Source organism: Melospiza melodia, chromosome 1 (genome assembly GCF_035770615.1).
Source record: "Melospiza melodia melodia isolate bMelMel2 chromosome 1, bMelMel2.pri, whole genome shotgun sequence".
Lineage (NCBI taxonomy): Eukaryota > Metazoa > Chordata > Aves > Passeriformes > Passerellidae > Melospiza > Melospiza melodia.
In genome coordinates this window covers 111,656,672-111,676,520 of record NC_086194.1, presented here as the reverse complement: position 1 = coordinate 111,676,520, position 19,849 = coordinate 111,656,672, and the positions used below count along the sequence as shown (strand labels likewise).

Here is a 19,849-nt window from a genome sequence, read left to right as displayed (position 1 = left end):
ACACTGTCAAGTATCTTCCCGCTAATGATCGCTTCCAGTTTCTCAGTTATTACTACGTCTTCTCACAGCGTATGCACAATTAACAATTTTTTTCTTTATATATTTATATTTGCTCATCACGGCGTATCTAATTAATTAATTTCATATTTAAGCATCTGTACTAGTATGACTCCCTTGACCACTTTTTCTTCAGTTGCAAGTTAAGTTTATCTTCAGACCACAGATAAAGTCAAGAAACTCAGAAAACTGATTTTCCATTAGCACCAACAAATAAATTGCATCTGCTGCAAGTCCTCTGGGAGATGGTTTGATGCTACACAAAATATATCATGCAGCCCCTTAAGCCAGCAACTCACTTCCTGTATGTATTTTCCTGCATATTCATCTTCTTAATACTTTTGGAGAGATCACTGAGAAGGTCCTGCCCTGTTTTTTGTCACCAGCCACCCTTGCAAATCCTGGAGCCATGCAATTCCTGTCAGTGCTGACTGGGACTGGTCTAATCAGGCTTTGTCTATTCCTTAAAATATCAGTGAACAGTGGATTAAAAAAGCCCCAAAATGGTAATCTAGGCATAGTAATTTTAGTACTGCATGTACATGCATAATGTTTTTCCTCTGCAAATGAGAAATGTAGGAATACTGCAGTGCTGTAATTTGAACTCAGCTATTGCTGTTGCGCCTCAACAGAACAGGGGGGAGCTCTCCTATCCATCTTTTCCCTCCCTCCCAAGGGCTTTCATACCTACCTCAGCTAACTTCCTGGACCAAAGTTCCATATTTGTTACAAAAGCATACAGCATTCTCAAACACTGCCAAAAAACCTGCACATTTGCACACAACTGCATGATCCAAACCCTACAGTCTCTCCAGACACCTTGATTGCTGTCTTTCTATCAGGGTATCAGGACAAAGCTCAGCTAACTTCAAGGTAATCTCCAAATCTAAAGGCCTTAAGAAAGGCAAATGAAGTTAAAAGAGCATCAGATTTTAAATTACCAACCAAGCACTATCACTGTGTAGGTGCCCATGTTTTCATAAATAGGAAATAGGAGCACAATCTCATCAGTCCTTATCAACCAACATGAATTTCCCCTTGCAGTGCATCTTACCACTTTCTATAAATATAACAAAAATTGAACACACTCTTGAGTCTCTGTTTTCAGCAGAGCCAGCGAGAAATACTATTTCCAATTCATGTTGAATGATGCATGGACGATGATGACTGTTGTTCCCAGGTGTTTCTGCAAGCTCTAGCAATCCCCCAACATAATGTTTCAGACAAGGCCACATATAGAGAGGTTTTAGTGGTTTATTTCTTAGAAGGCAGGTTCACGTACTGTCTTCTGTTGAATTGAAAATCCAATAAGTTTTAGCCCATGTTGAAGACCCACAATTTTTAAATGAAAGGAAATTGGTAAGTGAGTAAATGAAAAAAAAGTCAAAATCACTACCTGATCATTTCAAATAAATACGATAATTAGGTACCTGACTGTAGTCTGGACGGCTTTCTAAAAAAATAAAAATAAAAAATACAGGAATAGAAAGACTAAGAAATAAGCATTAATTTGTGACTGAAATTCTCCAATTTTTCCATTTCTATGAGACATCCAGCCCCATCTGTGCTCAGGAGAAGCCCGAAGCCCACAGACCATTCCTCAGCAGGTAACCCTGATCTCCTGCAAAACGAAGTCTGAAGATGTTCTTCATGACTCAGATGCTTGATGGAGTACTTCACCCTCCAAACCTGAAGCCAGGCATTAATTCTTCTCAACTCCAGTGAGCTGAGAAGAAGAAAAGGCTGTCAAGGCATAAAAAATGGTAAGTGGAGGGACTAGAAGGCCAACACAGAGGGAGCAAGCTGGTGGCATTGCTAATGTTCGGTGTTTGCTTTTGAACTCAAGTGTGTTTGTCTAGCAAATATGCAAGCCAGGCTGGCAGGTTTGCTGGCATATGTGAAAACATCTTAGCTGCAGGAAGCCAAAAACATCAATACTTCCCTCTAAACAAGGGCAAAGTGAGAAGATGTATAGGAAATAATTTCCACTTACTAAGTTTCACTTGCATACCACCATCTGATGATGAAATCGTGAAATCCCAAGACTAAGAAAACCTCACTGAGAATGGAGGCCAGTGAGAGCTTTGGCTGTGATTCTGGTAGCTGGGCTTTTATCAGCAACTAACATGGTTCAATCAGCAGTCAAGAAGGCAAAGCAGAAATTGGTAGAAAATCCTTGCTGTTCTCTCATGCAGCCACTCACTTTTGATTTGTGGCTCCACAAAGTATAAACCACTGCTGCTACCAGGTGAACAGAACTACTGAGTTCAGGATACAGAACCTGAGGCACCATAAAATGAAGCTGTCTTCTCCCAAGTGCTATAGGGATCTGGGCCTAAGAGATCAGCAAAATGATGAAATGAAAACCACTGACCACAAGAAAAAAAAAATAGTGGATAAGACATTTCCCACTCTGCTGAATCACAAAATATTTTATTAATTCTAACATCAGTTTCATCAGTCTAGCCCACAGAGACAAAATTTCAAAGGTGCTCACAAAAACCTTCTGTCTACATGGGTAAGAAAGACCTTGGAAGAACATGTCTACATGTATCTCCTAAAAGCAGAAACCCTCCCCCCACATCCAATCATATAAATAGGTATGCCAAAATGGCATGAGCTTATGGGGATTCAAAGGAAAGGCTGTACATTTTTTATAGAAAACATTAACAAAAGCAAATAACAAAACACATACCAAACTAATCAAAACAGATGCCCAGAGTTCTGGGGGGAAAAAGGTTGGCATTTTTTCATCCTTCTACACATAAGCATTCCTTCATCTGACAGGGAAAGAAACTCCTCTTAGGAGCTGAAACCCTTCTAATCAACATGGTAATGCTGATGGTCAATGGCCAGACACATTGCTACACATTCCTTGTCTGACTGGGCAAGGCAGATCCCACACACCAGGGCACAAACCATCCTGTACTGCTGCAGATTACACAGGACCACAAGCAGGGTCAACTCATCTAAAAAGAGCTCCCAGACAAAATGCAAGTTATACCTCAAAGACAATAATTTTTTGTATTAATATTAGCTGAATTTCACAGAAATCAGTTGCAAAACTGTTTTAAAAATATAATCGTTTTTCCATTAATCATTTAAACTCTTAAATGTTAAGACTCATTTTCTCTAACTGTAATTTTCAAATTTTTACAAAAGAATTGTTGATAGGTCTTATCTTGAAAGTTTTATGCACATTGAAAATCCACATAACATTAAAGTTGTTTGTGGATTCTAGGACACAGCCAGATAGCTGGGCCCATATGAATCTAAATAGGTTTTCCCAAAGCATCACCTTTAAATATTGCTGCCTTCTGCCTTTAAGAAAGATGAGAAAATCCCCATTTTACTCCCAAACCATCTTAAGCATGATTAGAAACTTTTCAAGTGCCATGAACATCTAAAATTGTCAGATCAGTTAAGGTATGGTATTGTCAAGCATGTGCAATTTGTATGCAACTAGATTGTTATTTGTGCAAAACCATGCAGTCATACTCTGCCTTTATGTGTAAATCCACACTGTCCTCAGTGAGGGCTTTCTGGTAGTCACTTAGGGCAGAATATGGCCTACATTTACCTTCTTGGTATTTAAAAGACAAGAACAATTATTAACTACTATCTGTAAAAAATCCAACTTGAGAATGTTTTAGTAGAAAAATAAACATTTTAAGTTATTGGCAGATTAACATTAGTGCAATTTTTGTGACTGCCTTACTTCCATACAGTAGATTAAAAAAATGTCACTTATGAAAAGAACCTAAGACACTTCAGAAGCAGTTATGTAGCTGCCAAATAAAAAGGAGCAGATTCTGTGGCACTTTATGAAGCTCTCAGTACTTAGTGCCTTCTAAAGCTCCAGGAAACGAGATCCAAGGCTTGTCAACTAATTACAGTTCTTTCCATACAAAAATATATCACTTATGAGCTTTTCAAAAGGCTGACTAACTGCTGACTAGAAAGAGCACATTATTTTGTATTCAGCTATATCCTAGACAACATCTGGATCAACTTCTTTCTTTGAAGAACCATTTTTGATAGTCCGAGTTGGTGCAAGGTCGTAGCAGTGGTGCTGGGTTCCCATTATAAGCGTTTGCCTCGGCTTGTAAGCACCGCTGGGTTTGTGGGTGAAACAAGGTACCATCCTACAAAAGCCAGAAATAAAGTTAGCTTTTCAGGTCTCAAAAATTTCAGACATACCACTGTATTTTGAAGTAACAGAAATCATTTGCAACAAATGAATATCCCACATATTCTTCAGTGGCAGCCATCTTGTGGCATGTCTTGGGATTGTGCGAGGAATGGATTTTGGGCAGTAAAGCAACCTTGAACATTTTGGGGCTCAGCAACTGGGAAAAAGGGATTGGAAGGAGGGATTGTGGGAAGGAGAAGCTTCTTTCTTCCAATGGGTTTGTGCAGTAAAGGCTAACTTGAGGATGTCTGAAACTTTATCAAAAGATTCCGCTTTTAAACTTACATAAACTGACATCAGCATTGCTTTAGAGTGACTCATGAAGTGGCATCTCAGCCTGTAAAGGATGTGCTAACATTTGCTTTCATTGCCTTTTGTAACTGGACCAGAATATGGCAGAAAAGAACTAAGCTAAGCACAAGCATTACCCCCAAATGTATAAATTTATTGCACATCTTGTGAGTAAAAGGTAAATATTGCTCATCAAGCATAAATGTTGGAAATATTTTAGCAAGAAATTTTCCTGTCTCTTCGTAGGGTATATTTTTGATGGAAAAAGTAAAAATATCTAAGTGTGCCCCTTTCCTGCAGATGTGTGTGGAGTTCACTTGCTTTGCTGAAAGGAAAGCTGCCTCAGAAGTGTAAGGTCTGACAGGCATCCACAGTCAAATTCCCTAAAGAACACATTTTGAGATCTCAGGCCCTTTTTTTACATTTATCTCCAGATCAAGTCTCTCCTTCCAATCCAGGAGTGCTGTCAGCTAGGACAGCAAGCTGCAAAAGGGCAGCGCAGCAGCTGTGGAGGACTGCCCTGCTCTGAGGCCATCCCCTTGGCCTGGGTGCAGCAATTCCCAAGGCCCCTGGTAGCTTTGAAAGAAAAAGCCAATGCCTTGTTTCTGTCCATAGCCCCGACTCCTGTGGAAGTCTGCTCCTTCCCCCATCAGGAATGTTGCACTTAACTGCATCCTGAGCTGCAGCTCCTGACGCCCAGCAGCGTGTGCTTGCTCACAGACTTGCTGAAAGATTCAGCTGGAGAATTACTTTCCTGCTTCCATCACAATAATTCAAGTTTTAGAGCAGATTAATCAGTATCCATCTCACTCATTTTGGACTCAGTGTCCGCAGGAACTCAATTCTTGCCAAGCTGCTGGGAAGGCTGTTCAAATCTTTGATTATGCTCCATCCATAAGGACAGCTGCCTGACAGTACTATGCACAAAGCAAAAGAAATGTGGTGCTGACACCTCACCCATCACTCGCCTTGAAAGGTGGAGACTGGTGCTTTTGATTTAGTGCAGCAGTAGAAAAGGAACTGGAGCAGAGCAGTACATTCAAATCACACACACACAAAGTGATCATGAGAAAGAACATTTAAAGTAATTCCTAAAGTCTCAGATGACGAAATTAATGGTTACAGTGGAAACAGATACATTCCATAATTTTTTTTCAATTTTTTCATTTTTTCAATTTGAAAAGTTCAGTTCTCTTGATTACTTCTTGAAGTGACTGAAGATCCTTCAATATACACCATCTTAGGGATTCATGCAATATGACTGAGCAATTTTGTTAAAAGATGACATTAAAAATGAAACATAATTTATAAAGTCAACCTTTTAAACATTTTTATTTAGTAATATCACTATGAGCTTCAGTTTGGACTAGATTTAGGGAACAGACAGTAACTTCCATCTTATTTTTTTAGAGTTTACCCTGCTACCTATCACTGCTGGTAGTATCGAAGTGTGACATTTGTCAGCCATGAAGCCTATAGGGATTCGATGCATTATGCAGACACATTATGTAAATACACCATTTTGATATATTATGTGACCTTTTCCATTAGCCAAATAACAACACTCCAGAACCTGACCAAGGCCATCATTTTTCACCCAGCTTATTTTCTCTAAGGCATCCAGGGGCTTCTTTACGGATTCAAAACTACTAAACACAAACTTTTCTAATATCATGTAGAGGCAGCTGCTTAAAAGCAGGAAAGAGCACAAAGTAACGGTGATGTGTGAAGTATTGGGGATAAATGGGAATATAAATATTGGGAAATAAGTCAATGAAAAGAGAGAAGTAAGCCAGCCATATGACTGGCTGGGAAAGGGTTATATTGAAGCACCTCAATCTCAGGAGAAAACAGCAAGGGCGACATGCAAGAGAGAATGTTCCCAACCTCCTTGATGTTAACAAGGGTGCTTTCCTTCCTCTAATCTTCCTGCTCTTTATGACTGGAATGCTCTTTGCTCACTACCCTGTTTCTGTGTTCAGATGTTGAAAGCCAAGATAGTCTATTTCTCCCAGAGACCTGTGCCAGTGTTGTGGCCTGCACAATGTGTATGCAGTAAGATAAAAAATTCAAAAATTCAACAATTCTCCTTCCACCCACTCGCAAAAAAGAGAAAACCCGAACCCAAACAGGCACACTTACCTCTTTGAAAATAAACTTCTGGTTTTCAGGAACACTGTGGGCATTTTCTTGACACAAGTACATCGTCAGGTAGTCAGTCCCTGAATCAACGGCTGCGCAGACTTCCGGCTGTCGCGTGTTGTAGCGTATTTCATTGTGGGATGTGTACTCGAAAAACTACAAACCCAAGGGAAGAAACAAAGGACAGCAGTCATTTCACATGCACACAGGGAGTGTTTAGAAAGAAGCATATACTAAGAGACTATAATTAGGTTCACGAATAAAAGTTGCTGCTGTGAAGGGAAATTTTGCCAGAAATATTCAAGAGTCCTTAACTTCTACTGCTTACTATTTTACAGAAAATCAATCTCATCACAGCACTGCTTTATACTTGTAGCACTTAAATGTCCTGGAAAACAGGCGTTCCAGAATTAAAGAATTTCCAAATTTCAACTGCAATATTTAACTTTCACATTCTAGGCCCCCCTTAAAAATTGGATGGAAAACAGTTTCTGGCCTGACATTATGCCTTCTTAATTCAGTCATCACAAAGTAATATTACTTTTAACTAAGGAGTTGCTCACTGCATTGTTCAAATGCAGTTTGGTCCAGGTTCATTTCCAGTCATAATGGCCATTTCCACCACTAGGGATGCATGGTGATGAACATTTTGTTCTATAAAGTTTTAAGATATTATTTGAAGCAAAACAGGTACAGCTGCTTTTAAACATGAAAAAACTTCATTAAAGACAATTTACTGTCTTTACTTGTTGCACAATATTCTACAGAAATGTTATGAACATGCTCTGAAACTCCTGGCTTCTGTAGCAGTTATGGTTGAAGACTTCCTTAAAATTGTATACTTATCATGAACATTTGCCAACTTTTGGACTTCATTAAAGAGTGGCAGAGTTGGAGAGTTGTTTGTATTTAGCAAGCTTATAAAAAATTTAGATGACTATAGTGCACGGATGTGTGTTTAGATCTGATTTAAATTATACTCAATAAAGTAGAGGAGAGTTGTATAAACATCAGAAAATTGCTTATTACCCATAGTACAGCTGCATTAGCAGAGACCAATAAAAGGATGAGGGAGAGAAGGAATCCTCTTTTGTTTTGTTTCCCCTCTGGAGACTGTAAGACTTTGTGAAGGGGGCTGTACTAATTCAGAAATGTACATACTTGAACTTACCACAAAAACATCCTTAACAACCACCAGGGCTAATAACCTTGATGAGGAGTTGGAAGTGGAGTTTCAGTATAAACAGGACTGTGCTATTACAAAATCTTCAGCCATCCGTTTCCAAGTGTAAGAGCTCTGATCTGGACTACACTGATAGTAGTTGTTTCATGAAATCTGCCCCTCCTATTATCACAATCAGGAATTTCTCTGTCAAGGCAGCTGTCACAGCTATACACTGACCAATGCTGCCCACTGCATCACCCTGTGGAGTCTCATGGCTTTTTTTTCCCAGCAATGATGCAAGTGACTGACCCCTGCTCTCCCCCCTGGCCCCCAGAATTCACCTGTTTGCCACCATTCATTTGTGGTAAGCCACAAAGGTAAATGAGTGTTTTTGAGAAAGCAACATCAGGTTTGAGGTCTCCCTGCTAACATAAGACCCCAGAGACCATGACTTTCCCTTGAAACCTATTGCTAAGATCTGTTCCTACAATGTAGGTTGCACTATTTTTACATTTGCCATGTGCAAAAAACAAAAAAATCTCATCAACAACAAAAATAAATTGGGTGAATATTGGTCCTGTTATTATTATTTACCCTAACAGGCAGCAGCTACTCCCTGGCCTTTAGGCTTTATTCCCAGGTTCAGTATCTGACTGACACATGGAAAACCCGCTACTTTGGGCACCACAGTGAGCTACAAAGACATGCATTTTAATCCTATGGCTTGTGAATAAAGAAAAAGCCTCAGTTCTGCTCAGTTGTGTGTGGATGGACACTTTTTACAGCTGCCACTTTCACAAATCCATATTTAGAGCTTTGCTCGTTAGGGGATGTATTAGATATAATAACTCTTTAGCAATTTGTATAAGTGAAAGCTTGCAAGCTGCTGACTGTACCAGATGTGCCAAGAATAAATGGAGCAGCTTCTAGATCAGAGCACTTCTTACTACTCATATCTCTCCTGAATGGTCTCTCAAGGACTTGCACCAGATTCCAAAGAAGAGCAAGTAAAACAGTTAATTTCTGGATAGCTTCAAGGAATGGGGTTATAGTACTAACAACCAAGCACTCCTGCCTTGTTGCCCAATGAACATAATCAGTTTATTACCCTACACTTCAAACTGAATAAATACTTCAGGCTTTGGGCTTTTCCAAGCTCTAGTAATACAGGAAATAAATATCTTCCTCCTCAAAAGGTAAAGCATTTTTTAGTTCTCTTTTCTTGCATTCTGTTAGCAGAAAGGAAGCATTTTCAAACTGATCCACAGCCCAGTAACTAGTAGCCTTACTGCATTTCTTTCCTTCTGAGAATCAGTAGATTCCCTTAAGTGCTATTGGCAAACTTGATGAGGCCTTTTACCCGGTGTCTCTGGCTTCTAGACAATCTACAGGATATGTCTCAGCTGCATCAGTGTCTCTCTGGTACTGGGGCCAGCAGCAGATTTTGGCTACCTCACTGGACCCTGAAACACACTCTCATCCTTCTCTGTGCCTGTTGTTTTGCATGCAGGGAAAAGTTTGCATTTGATGGGTAGAACCAGCAGAGAGATTACCAGGTCTGATACTCTTTATTGCTGAAAACCCAAGGGCTTTGCTAACTTCTTTGTTTCCCTCTCACTGTTAATGTCAAATGTATCAGCTCCAAATGGGAATTCTGGGAAGAACACTGTCAGTCAGTGTGTTCCCATCCTCTTACCACATCAGGCTGATTTCTTGCCATCACACATTGCTGCCCTCTGTACTGCCTCCCAGCCATACCCGGAAGGGCAAAGGGCTTTAGTGGTGTTGAGTTTCAAAGCCTTTCATTCTCCTCTGTGGGACACACACTCCCACAAAACATAAGCAGCCTGAGGTACAAGCAATCAGTGCCCAGTGTTTTGTGTATTTCCTTCCTCTCTTATGGATACACTCAGCTTTTAATACTGCAGTGTTATTCTCCCTTTCTTGTGATAAGGATAATGCTAATTTAAAAAAAACCCCTCCAGTTAGTTTCCTTACACTCACACAAAAGAAGTAAAAGAAACCCTCTCAATTAGACCATGGATTCAAGAAGGAACAGAAACAAACTACCAGGAACTTTAGTTTTCTGAGAGTGGTTTTATTCACTGAGACATAAAACAGGAGCAGGTGCTGGGCTTTATAAATAACCAAGAGCACAGTGCTCTCTCCTCTCAGCACAGTGCACACAGATATTCAGAGGTCACCAAGTGGAGACTTGTTGCCAGTGAAAAGAGTTTTGAAGTTGTCCCCTACATAAACAGCCACCTGCCTGTGGTGTGGGATAGGGGATAGGAGCAAAGTTTGGAATAAGGGCTTGCTGCTAAAACTCTATATAGATAAAGAGTGGAGTGATGAGAACAAACTCACAAAAAAAAAAGGCAGAAAGGGTTTGGGATTAGGATGGTGGATTCCCTTCTAGGGGGCCAAAGAGAAGTTAAGGGCTGCCTGCTGTCAGTAAACATCTCTGAGACTCCGTTGTTGTTATAACTAGAGGATGACCAAACCTTGCCACAATCATTTCATCAACAGACAGCAATGGACATAAATGTGGAAGACTTGACTGTTTTGATTCTGACAGTGTCACCTGCCAAAGGATTCACACCACAAGGAACAGCCTGCTACCTTTTCAGATTGTCAAGAAGGTGGTGGGATGGGAAAGAAATGGAGAGAAATGTCTTGCTGGTAGGTTTCAAAACTGTTTGCGAGCCAGAAAAGGGAGCTGCAAGTCCAGCAACCCCAACTTCATTTCCCACCTCACTTGTGTTTCTACATCTTGTCTTATTTTAGTCTTCCTCTGTTCTCCCACACACAACTCTTCCTGCTGTCCACTTGTTCTCTTGCAACTACCTATCACCCCTACTCGTGTCCTCCTTTGCCAGCTGGTATCTCAGCTCCCTCATTCAGCCACCATGTCCCTTTCCACTAAAATGTTCTCCAATGACTCTGCTTGGTCCGCTCCCTGTCCTACTCTTCCCTGTGTCACACATGCTCTGCTCATCACCTGCTGCTCAACCTCTGTCACAAACTACTACTGCCTTTGTCACCTTGGCCCTTTCTGCCTGGCTCCTGCCAGCCCTCCCGTGCCTTTTGGCCCATTTCGCTAATCTTGTTTTACCCATTTCCTGTGTTTGGCCTTCCCTCCTCAGGCTCTGCAGTTCTCTTGAGTCATCTCATATTTTCCTTTATTGGTTTACTTTGCAGTCAGGTGCTTTCTCCACTTCTCCTTCCTGCTCCTGCCCGGGTGCCAGCAGAGGGAGCGGTTTGCACAGTTCCCAGAGTGTCGCTGCTCCCTGCCCGGCGCCTGCCACCGCAGGTACACGGATGCACCACCAGCAGGGATGGAAGAGCATTAATACCCAGAGATGTGATATCTTCCAGTAAATTCAGTTAATCTCTTAGGTTAATCTCCTAGTGCCAGCTAAACAAAGGATAACTGTAAAACCATGACAATTCGTCTCTGAATTGTACTTCTCTTTTGCTTTCACCTTTTATCTTATTTCTTTATTCTTTCTTGGGTAAAGAGATGAAATTTAAGCTAACTCTTTTTGCTCAGAGAAATGCAAAAAAAAAAATGCAACCCCTCTCCTCTCTGTAATCTGCAATACAAGGAAAAATATATCTATAAATACCTTTGGCATGTTAGCATGTAATCCTCTATATTAAATGCTTCTTAATCTACAAAAGCTATCAAGTCACTTATAAGAAAGTGACTTGATGGGGTTATCTGATTATTAACTTCTCTATAGAGAGCTATAGAAGTATTCTTAACTTCTGCAAGAATTTGAACTGAGGGAGTAAACAGGGTGAGGTGGGGCTTAGCATAATTGGCATCCATCTGTCAGTATTGAAGTGCTTTGGCTTTCATCGTACAAGATTCTCACCCTGCCTTCCTCTGCACCTTGACCTTAAGGACAGAAATATTATGAAACCTAAGACATAAACCAGACATGAGCTAATAAATAATACTAAATAATAGTTATAATAATTTAGGCAATAAACTTGCTATCAGCAGCAAATCTATTTCCTCTTAAGATCTGAGGTACATTGCTTTTTCTTTCCCCTTTCTCATGTAAAGTGCAATTCATATTAGAAGCCTTCTCCTCAATACAGATTTGTTTTACACTCCTTGAGCTTTTATGTTTGTTTTTTTAAGCAGAGTTCAGAACGATAGCAGATACTCTGCCTAACTGTCACATCTCTGGTTTTTTTCCAAACTTTGTTTTCCCTTTTTTCCTTTTTCCAAACAATCCTAACTGAATGTTTGGATTAATTTCACTAAAAAAGGACCTGAACAGTCAAGCCACCCAAGCTGTCACAGGGTTATGTACAAGAGGTCTCACAAGACCTTTGGTACTCAGCACTGATGAAACCATATCTCAAGTACTGTGTTTACTCTAATCGGGATTAGAAGCCAAAAATCAAGATAGGCAAGTACATGACCCACATCAAATATCAAACTTCAATTCTGGAAGGTGGTCACTCAAAACTATGCAAAAACAGCCATTCTAGCCATTCACACAGTGCCCCACAACACTTTTACCATGGCATTATGCAGAGAGGCTTATATGTATCAAAACTAACAACTGCTGCACACAGATTCAGTCAACATGGAGAAAGAAAACAGCATTTTCATATTCAGAAGTTAAAAACAAGACAGCAAGAATGACAGCGTTAAAGAGAGCCTCTGCTCTCCTGGACTGTGGAGCCCAAGCAAGGAGGAGATTTCTGACGAAGGACAGGAGAAGATGTGGCCAAAAACCTCTTGGGTAGTTAGAGAAGCACCACGAGGAAGAGACATGATGACAGACCCAGGTGGAACTAGGTGAGGTTTCCAATGTTATTAAGGGCTTTAGAGGCATGGACAGAGAGAAGCTCAGAGAGGTTTTGGAGTTGAGTGAACACTGGCCTGTGAGCACTATAGCTGCAGTGATGTGCCATTAACCCCTGCTAATGAGCTCTGTGGAAAGGCATAATAAAGGTATGCATGAGTTCCCTGGGCTGGGTAGACACATCCTCAGAATGAAGAAAATCTGACCTGAAGATACATCAAAATAAAAAGCATTTAGTGCAAGAATCAAAACTCAAACTAAGATCACCTTACTGCGGCAACACATTCTCTCAGCCCTACTGCAATGACTTTACCATACTTCCTTACATTACAACCCTAAATGTTAGTCAAAATAAAAATAAAACATTATTCTTACCTGATTTTGTCCCATGCCATGGCATGGGTAGAGTATGACCCTCTGTCCAGTTACTTGATGTTCATTTGTAGGATTATAATCAAAGCAGAAGTTTTCCATTCCTCTATTCTTCAGCTAATCAAAACAAAAGAACATTTTAAAATATTAGTCTAAAGTAAGGAACATATTCTGTAGTCACTCTACACTCATCCTGCTGGGCTCTGAGATCCATCCCAAAGCTAGTGCAAAGCAACGGGAATAGATCAAAGGGATGCAATGGTAACATCTCTCAGACTAATAAGAAATAAAACTGGATCATCTTGACTTTGAGCACTCAAGCAGCCAGACATGATGGCTTCCCCTAGGAATGACACTGTGTTCCAATGTATTTGCAAAGGAAGTAGGTAGAAACTATGAAAAAGTGTGTTGAAACCCAACAAGCCAGCAACTCATGCAGAACAAAAGAGTCTGCCATGCCTTTTTCCCCCAGGATCTACTTGTTCAATTTTCTTATGAAAAGATGACTACATGCTTTCCTCAGTTTGTCAAATGGGAAATGTTAGGAGGATTTGTTCTCAAAAGGACTCCAGTACCCTCTTGAGACAGAACAAGCAGACAGATTTTAGGATCAGAAATTTTGAAAGTGGGCAAAATATATCTTTGGAAAGGGATGTTATTATGGTGTGATATTAAATGCTATTGACTCATGTTGCTGACCTCTGACAGAAGAGGTACATAACTTCTAAGTTAGCTAATTTTAAAAACAACAGGCTAGTTATCAAGGATTTGCATTTAAGTATTCAGGAGGCAAAAGTAACTAAAAATAAGTTAAACAATCACATAGCCACTGATTCCTGGTATCAGCCACATAACCAAATTTGAAAACACACAGAGCAGAATAGGTTCTGTAAACAAGAAGCTGAATGCCCCTGTTACTGAGTGTAATTATATCACAGACAAAAAGAATAGGCAGAGTAAATCTCAGAAGAGTTAGTTCAGCAAGGTGTAATTTCACTGTTCTTCCCTAGTAATGATAATCGTATCCAGAGTTCTTAATGTGGAAAATGAGCGGACACACAGGGATTGCAAGCGGCTAGAACTAAACAAACAAGACAAACCCTGCGGGGCCTAAACCCACCACAGAGCAAACCACACAAGCTGGAAAATTAAATACTTGTGTTCTATATATGTTTGCTTTGCCAACTTCTACTTTTACTGTTACCCAACATCTTCTTTCCACTGCCTTGTGCTCACTCCCACATTAGACCACTGCAACCCTCCTTGAACAGCCAAAATAAAACATTTTGTTTACTTTCTTAATGGGAGCCAAGAATTACACTTAGAAAAACAGGAAAGAGAAGTGTCTTACATAGACTATTTTTAACACTGCCATGGAACTACATAAACCAAACAATAAGCTTCTCATGTTTCTACATTCTACATCAGGAAACATCAACCTAAAAGTCATAACCACTTAAAATGGTAATTTTATCTCTACAATTGTTGTTGTCAGCAGCTGTCTTCAGGACCAGAGGGTCTCCCATTAGTAGGTTTAATAACATATGACTCTGCCTGACTGTCTACTGGCTCCAAGGGCAGCAAAGCCCTCATCCATGGTGTCCTTCCAGACAGCCCAATGACTTCCCTAGTGCTCTTTGCCATCAGCCCCTGGCACATGCTCAAGTGTGAGCTCCCTTTTGGGAAATTTTAAATAATCTGTTTGAAAATGCCCTGCATCACCAGAACTACAGTAACTCTCATATGCATGTTACTCAATGCCCAAATATACACAGCAAAAAGATATGTAAAAGCTTACTAAACTTAAGCTTCATGTCAGATGGTTTGAAAATGAGGCTGTATTCTAGGGTGTTACCATGTATGTTCTCTCATTTTTTGCTTTCAAGCATAAATGAAATGTCAGCTTGTGATACATGCTGACATTTTCCTGCATGTACATGGTCCATGTTGTTCACCTGGTTCTTTTATTTTGTCAGACATTGGTAGATATGCCCACATTTCATCAGGAAGCCAATAAGTATTCAAGACCTAATTAGTGGGAATAGTATATTCTAAGCTTTTAAATTACCTGATCTGAAATGACATAGAAAAATTTGAAAATCTGACTGCAGCACCGTATATTAAAAAAACCCAAAAAAACAAAGATACACACCTGCCCTCTGTTCCAAGGCAGAAAAAAAAGTATAAGAGAATTTGTGAAATATTTTTCTCTTGTTAAATGAAAATATACAGTTTAAGTATCTTTTATGTGCAAGAGTGCAAGAGCTCTATCAAAACAGTGATCACCCACTCATTTCTGAAGCTATGTTTATTCCCACATCCACCATAAACAAGTCATGCAACGAGAATAAAATTTTCTGTGTGACTTACCTTACTTCTTTTGCACAATGCTGCATTAGAGAAACAGAAGCAAGAAAAAATGTTGATCACCTTGCCATTAAAACACATTGTTCAGATCTAAAACCACATACCCATGCAGGACTATTGGCTGTGGTTTTTTCAGCATTTGCTTCTTATTGAAACATTGCTATTGAAACTACAGGTGTCACTCTCTGTGCCATTTAGTTACCACTGTTTGGAGGCTGACATAGGTAATAAACACCAAGATATTCACCATAGACCTTAACCCTTACTGCTAGGAAATATTTCAATCTATTGTTTCCTAATATCTGGACACTTGCATATAACTACACAATACAGCTGGCATTCTATGAATAAGTCTTAGTTTGATAAAGTGCATTGTAAACAAACCATCAACAACAGATTTTTGACATTAAAACTTCATTACATTAGTTGATAAGTACAACCAATGGAGCCCTGCCAACCTTTCTCGACATCCACAAAATAGATCAGAATCCTCTTTATTCTGCCAGTGGCAGTGGAGCTGATCTATTAGTGAGATGGACAGATGATACTGTGGGATGCAGTAAGATATGAATTTGCAGCAAGCCAGACAGCTTCACTAGTACTGATCAAACATCAGCTTTTACCTCAAAGGTAATCCAAGCAGTCACAGGAAATTATTCTACTGAGTAAATGCTATTTTCATATCACCTGTTAACTTAAGGGCAATGCTGAAAAGGGCATACAAGACTGATGACTAAAACCCTCTGAAGGAAGGTGACACACTGCTGTTGGATTCATTGGCTCACCCCAGCAAGCCCAAATCCCCCTGGGAAGCTCAAAAACCTATAAGCATGTGGCTCAAGCAATGGTGTGTTCACTACCAAACACTTGAATTTCTTCCAGAAATTCCTTTTAAAAAGCTTCTGCCTAGCTTTCAGAGGCTTTTCAGAGCCAACCAAGTGGTGCATATTTTCCTGTGATTGGCATAAAGTCTCCAGGTCTAGTCAGTCCTAATCTTGGCTACCAAGTCAATGTCAAGTGGCAGCTCTACAAATTGGATTATAATGAAGCTTTAGAGGTATACCTTAGAGAAGGGACCCTGATACCTCTGAGAACTTGAAGCACGAGTCATGCAATATCTTTGATTATGTAATTTAAAGCACATAGCTGTATTCTTCTGCAAGCCTGTCCAAACATATGTGTTCTTTAGATAATTTAAATAATTTTAAATTCTCTTTCACGTTGCAGCAAAACAAAATTCTTCAAAGTTTTAAAGGCATAGTTTAAAATCTTCCTTCCAATTTTTTTAGGATTATATCTAGTCTAAATTAAACGAAAATTATGACTGAGGACTTGAAAAGGAAGATGAGATGGTCTTGGAGGAAAACAGGGAAGGAGCTGTCAAAAGAAAAATTCAAGTTTTTTGACTTCCCGACTGACTCAGTCAGAAACAGATGCCTTTAGTGATAGAAGGCAGAAAGAGAGACCAGATAGAAAGTCCCAGCACAAGACATCTATCAGCCTAGTTGCTTTACATTCAGCTGAAAGAAATATCAGCTAGAAACTGAGAGCAAAGAAAAACTTACCATGTCAGAACATAGTATGGTCTCACCACCAAGTGATCAAACTTACAGAAAATTAGAGTAAAATCCTGATTTTTGTGTCACCGCTGTTTTTTAAAAGCAATCTTGATGCCAAACTTAAAGCCAAATTCACTGACTGACCCCAGTCTTTATCCTTGGATATGCACCTCAATGCCAGCCATACTTAATGCATACCTCAGGAGAGAGAAGAGCCCTGACTCCTGCCTTGCTTTGCCGCCGTGCCTTTCCACAGTCACCCATAACATGGAAAGAGCACAGAGCTGCCCAGCCTCTCTATCTCCACCCAGCTGCACAATGCAGAGATGTCACCACACCAATGCTGAGCACACCAGCTGGCTCAAAGCTCTCCCTACAGACTCCCACACCATCCCTTCCCAGGGTAGCTAGGATTTGTAAGCTGACTGAGACCCAGTCTCTGCTGTCCAGGTGAGCAATTTGGGCAGAGCTGGGGCTCAAGCCTTGTTACAATTTCACACCTACCTACTCGTAGCCTGCTCAAGGATGGCCAAACCAGAGGCTGTGCCAGAAAAAGATATATCAGTGTGCTACACCAGAGCCTAAAAGGTATTATCAGCCTTTCCAGAAGTGCTGACATATTATTTTAACCCACTGAGTGCCCACCAGCATCACTTCTTCTTGCCCCCTCAAAGAAATTATTCAAGGCAGAAGGTTCATATCCCACAAAGTTCCAAAGCTGCACGAAGCCCAAGGAGCAGCAAGAAGATATTTATCTCTTTTATAGGTGCCAGGCAGTTTGCAGGAATGTAATCATATCTCAGGCAAAAAAGATTCATAATTCAGTATGTTTAAGTAAAGTTTGAGGCAGCTACCATTTTAGATAACCAAGGGTAGGTAGTATGGATATTTTTATCCATGTATCAAGAAAAAAAAATGTAGCATAAGAAGCTGCTTGCCAGTGCACAGCACTGAACGCTGCTCATTAATTCTTGACTCCGTTTGAATAGCACATGGCTGACTTACAGGTAATCTTAGAAATATTTTTAAGTTCAGTTCAAAAGTAAAAAGATTTTTAAGGGAAGTAAAAATCGCCATATTCCCTTGTATTCTCCTTGAACAATTAAATAACCTCACACTAAGCTGAGCTGTTATCAAAGCTGACACTTTTAAATACAGTATTTTTGTGAAGCAGAAAAGCCCTACACAGCTGAGGCGGGAGTAAAGAACAAGATCAGTGATTCATTGAAGCTAGCAGATGGGACTCAATATCCACAAATCAGCTGAATCAGTAGGTGTCGTTTCTGCACTCCCAATTTCTCAGAGTACAACCATATTTCCATCACATTTTAAATTCCTCCTCCCCCCCAAAAATGGCGTATTCTCATTATGCTCACAACTAGATGACAGCATTTATGAATTGTTTTTGGAGAAATATATAGAGCACACCTAAATTACACTCTAGATACCTCAAGCAGCTCTGAACAAGAGCTATTATTTCTAGGTACTGTCAACTCCTTGCCTGAAGATGACAATTAAATCATAAAAGAAATTGCACAAATCCCTTCTCTTCACTATCACTGGCACCAGTCTAACCCTTTCTTTTGGAGGGAGAAGGATGGAGGTGGAGGGAAGGATAAAATACCTGAAATGCTCCTGGAAGTTAAGTCTTATAATACTTTACTGCTTCAACTGTCTCAGACCTTGCCAGTGGCAACAAAGAACAAAAGAGCAAAAACAGAACCAATGTTGTACCAGGGTTTGTTCAAGGTACTGGATAATGGTGGGTAGCACCTTTCATGCCACTGATCAGAGAGACTCCTGCAAGCTCCAAGACAAATGGAGGAGGATGGCAATTCTCCCAGAGGCTCCTAAGGGCTTTTCTGACAACTGCTCCCCTCCCTGGGGGAGCTCCCACAGCTCCCCAGGGGAGGAGTTTTCCCCAGGGGAAACCACAGCATTTCCACATTAGCATCTTTTTCATTCAACAAGTTACAAAGCTATTAGGGCAGACTGCAGGGAGACTTTGTTCCTGAATGTTTTGTATGTCCACAGAGATCAGATTTTTTTTCCCTTTCCTGAAGGAGATTCAGCAGAGGCTGAGTAACTTGGGGAAGGGCAGATGGCAGCAAGACAAGGGCTGGATGTGATGATGCAGTGTGGGAATGCAGCTCAGCTGGATCTGCAGAGAGATTGAGTTACCAGCAAAAGTACTTTTAAGTCGATGTGGCATTTGGTAATTAGGAAGGTATTTGATACATCTTTGCCTGGTGGAAAGGTGCAGTTTTGTGTTCCTAACATGCAGCTGGTAGAGAGAAGAGAGGTGATTTTTCAGAGGAAACAGCTACTTGCTGCATCATCTCTGCCTTCATCCCTTCCAGATGAGATTACAGTAATGTAATATACACAGAGCTATAGTTTATATTTCTTTGTAAGCTGCAAAGAGCATAAAGAGCTGTCAGCTCTTAAAAGAGAAGAGGATTCTGATTGAAACTATTGCCTGTGCCCTTGTTGGTCTAAAGTGACCTCCAGATTAAAAATTAACCTGTTGATTTAATATACAGAATCCCCTATGATCTGGAAGCACTTAGCACCAGTTCTCTTTCCCATCAGCAGAGCATCATAGTTTTCATCAGATAAAATGTATGAACATATGTTTCAAAGCAGACTCCTTTTCAATTCAATAAGTAAAATAAAACACTTTACTGTTATCTTTTTGTTACAAAATGTTTCGAGAAATAAAAATCTCCTCTTTTCCTGCCTTTAACAGTCCCAAGATGTCACTTAGAAGGAGTAATCCACAGCAACATTACCTGTTCTCCTACTCTGTCTCAGAACTCCTTCATAAACACCATTCCCTTCAATAAAGATTCTGATAAATACTACATTTTAAAGC

The 19,849-nt window shown here is 40.1% G+C and overlaps 1 protein-coding gene across 1 annotated transcript in view; it reads right to left on the bottom strand.

Annotated features, from left to right (window-relative positions):
• Positions 1-2,469: 2,469 nt before the first annotated feature.
• Positions 2,470-19,849, bottom strand: part of GALNT12 (polypeptide N-acetylgalactosaminyltransferase 12) — a 47,237-nt gene continuing 29,857 nt past the window's right edge. Inside the window, exons 8-10 of the mRNA XM_063164392.1 lie at positions 13,052-13,165; positions 6,683-6,838; positions 2,470-4,202 (exon numbers count right to left, since the gene is read on the bottom strand). Of these exons, the coding sequence (XP_063020462.1) occupies positions 4,065-4,202; positions 6,683-6,838; positions 13,052-13,165 (408 nt within the window). The 3' untranslated portion in view covers positions 2,470-4,064. The remainder of the gene's footprint in view (positions 4,203-6,682; positions 6,839-13,051; positions 13,166-19,849) is intronic.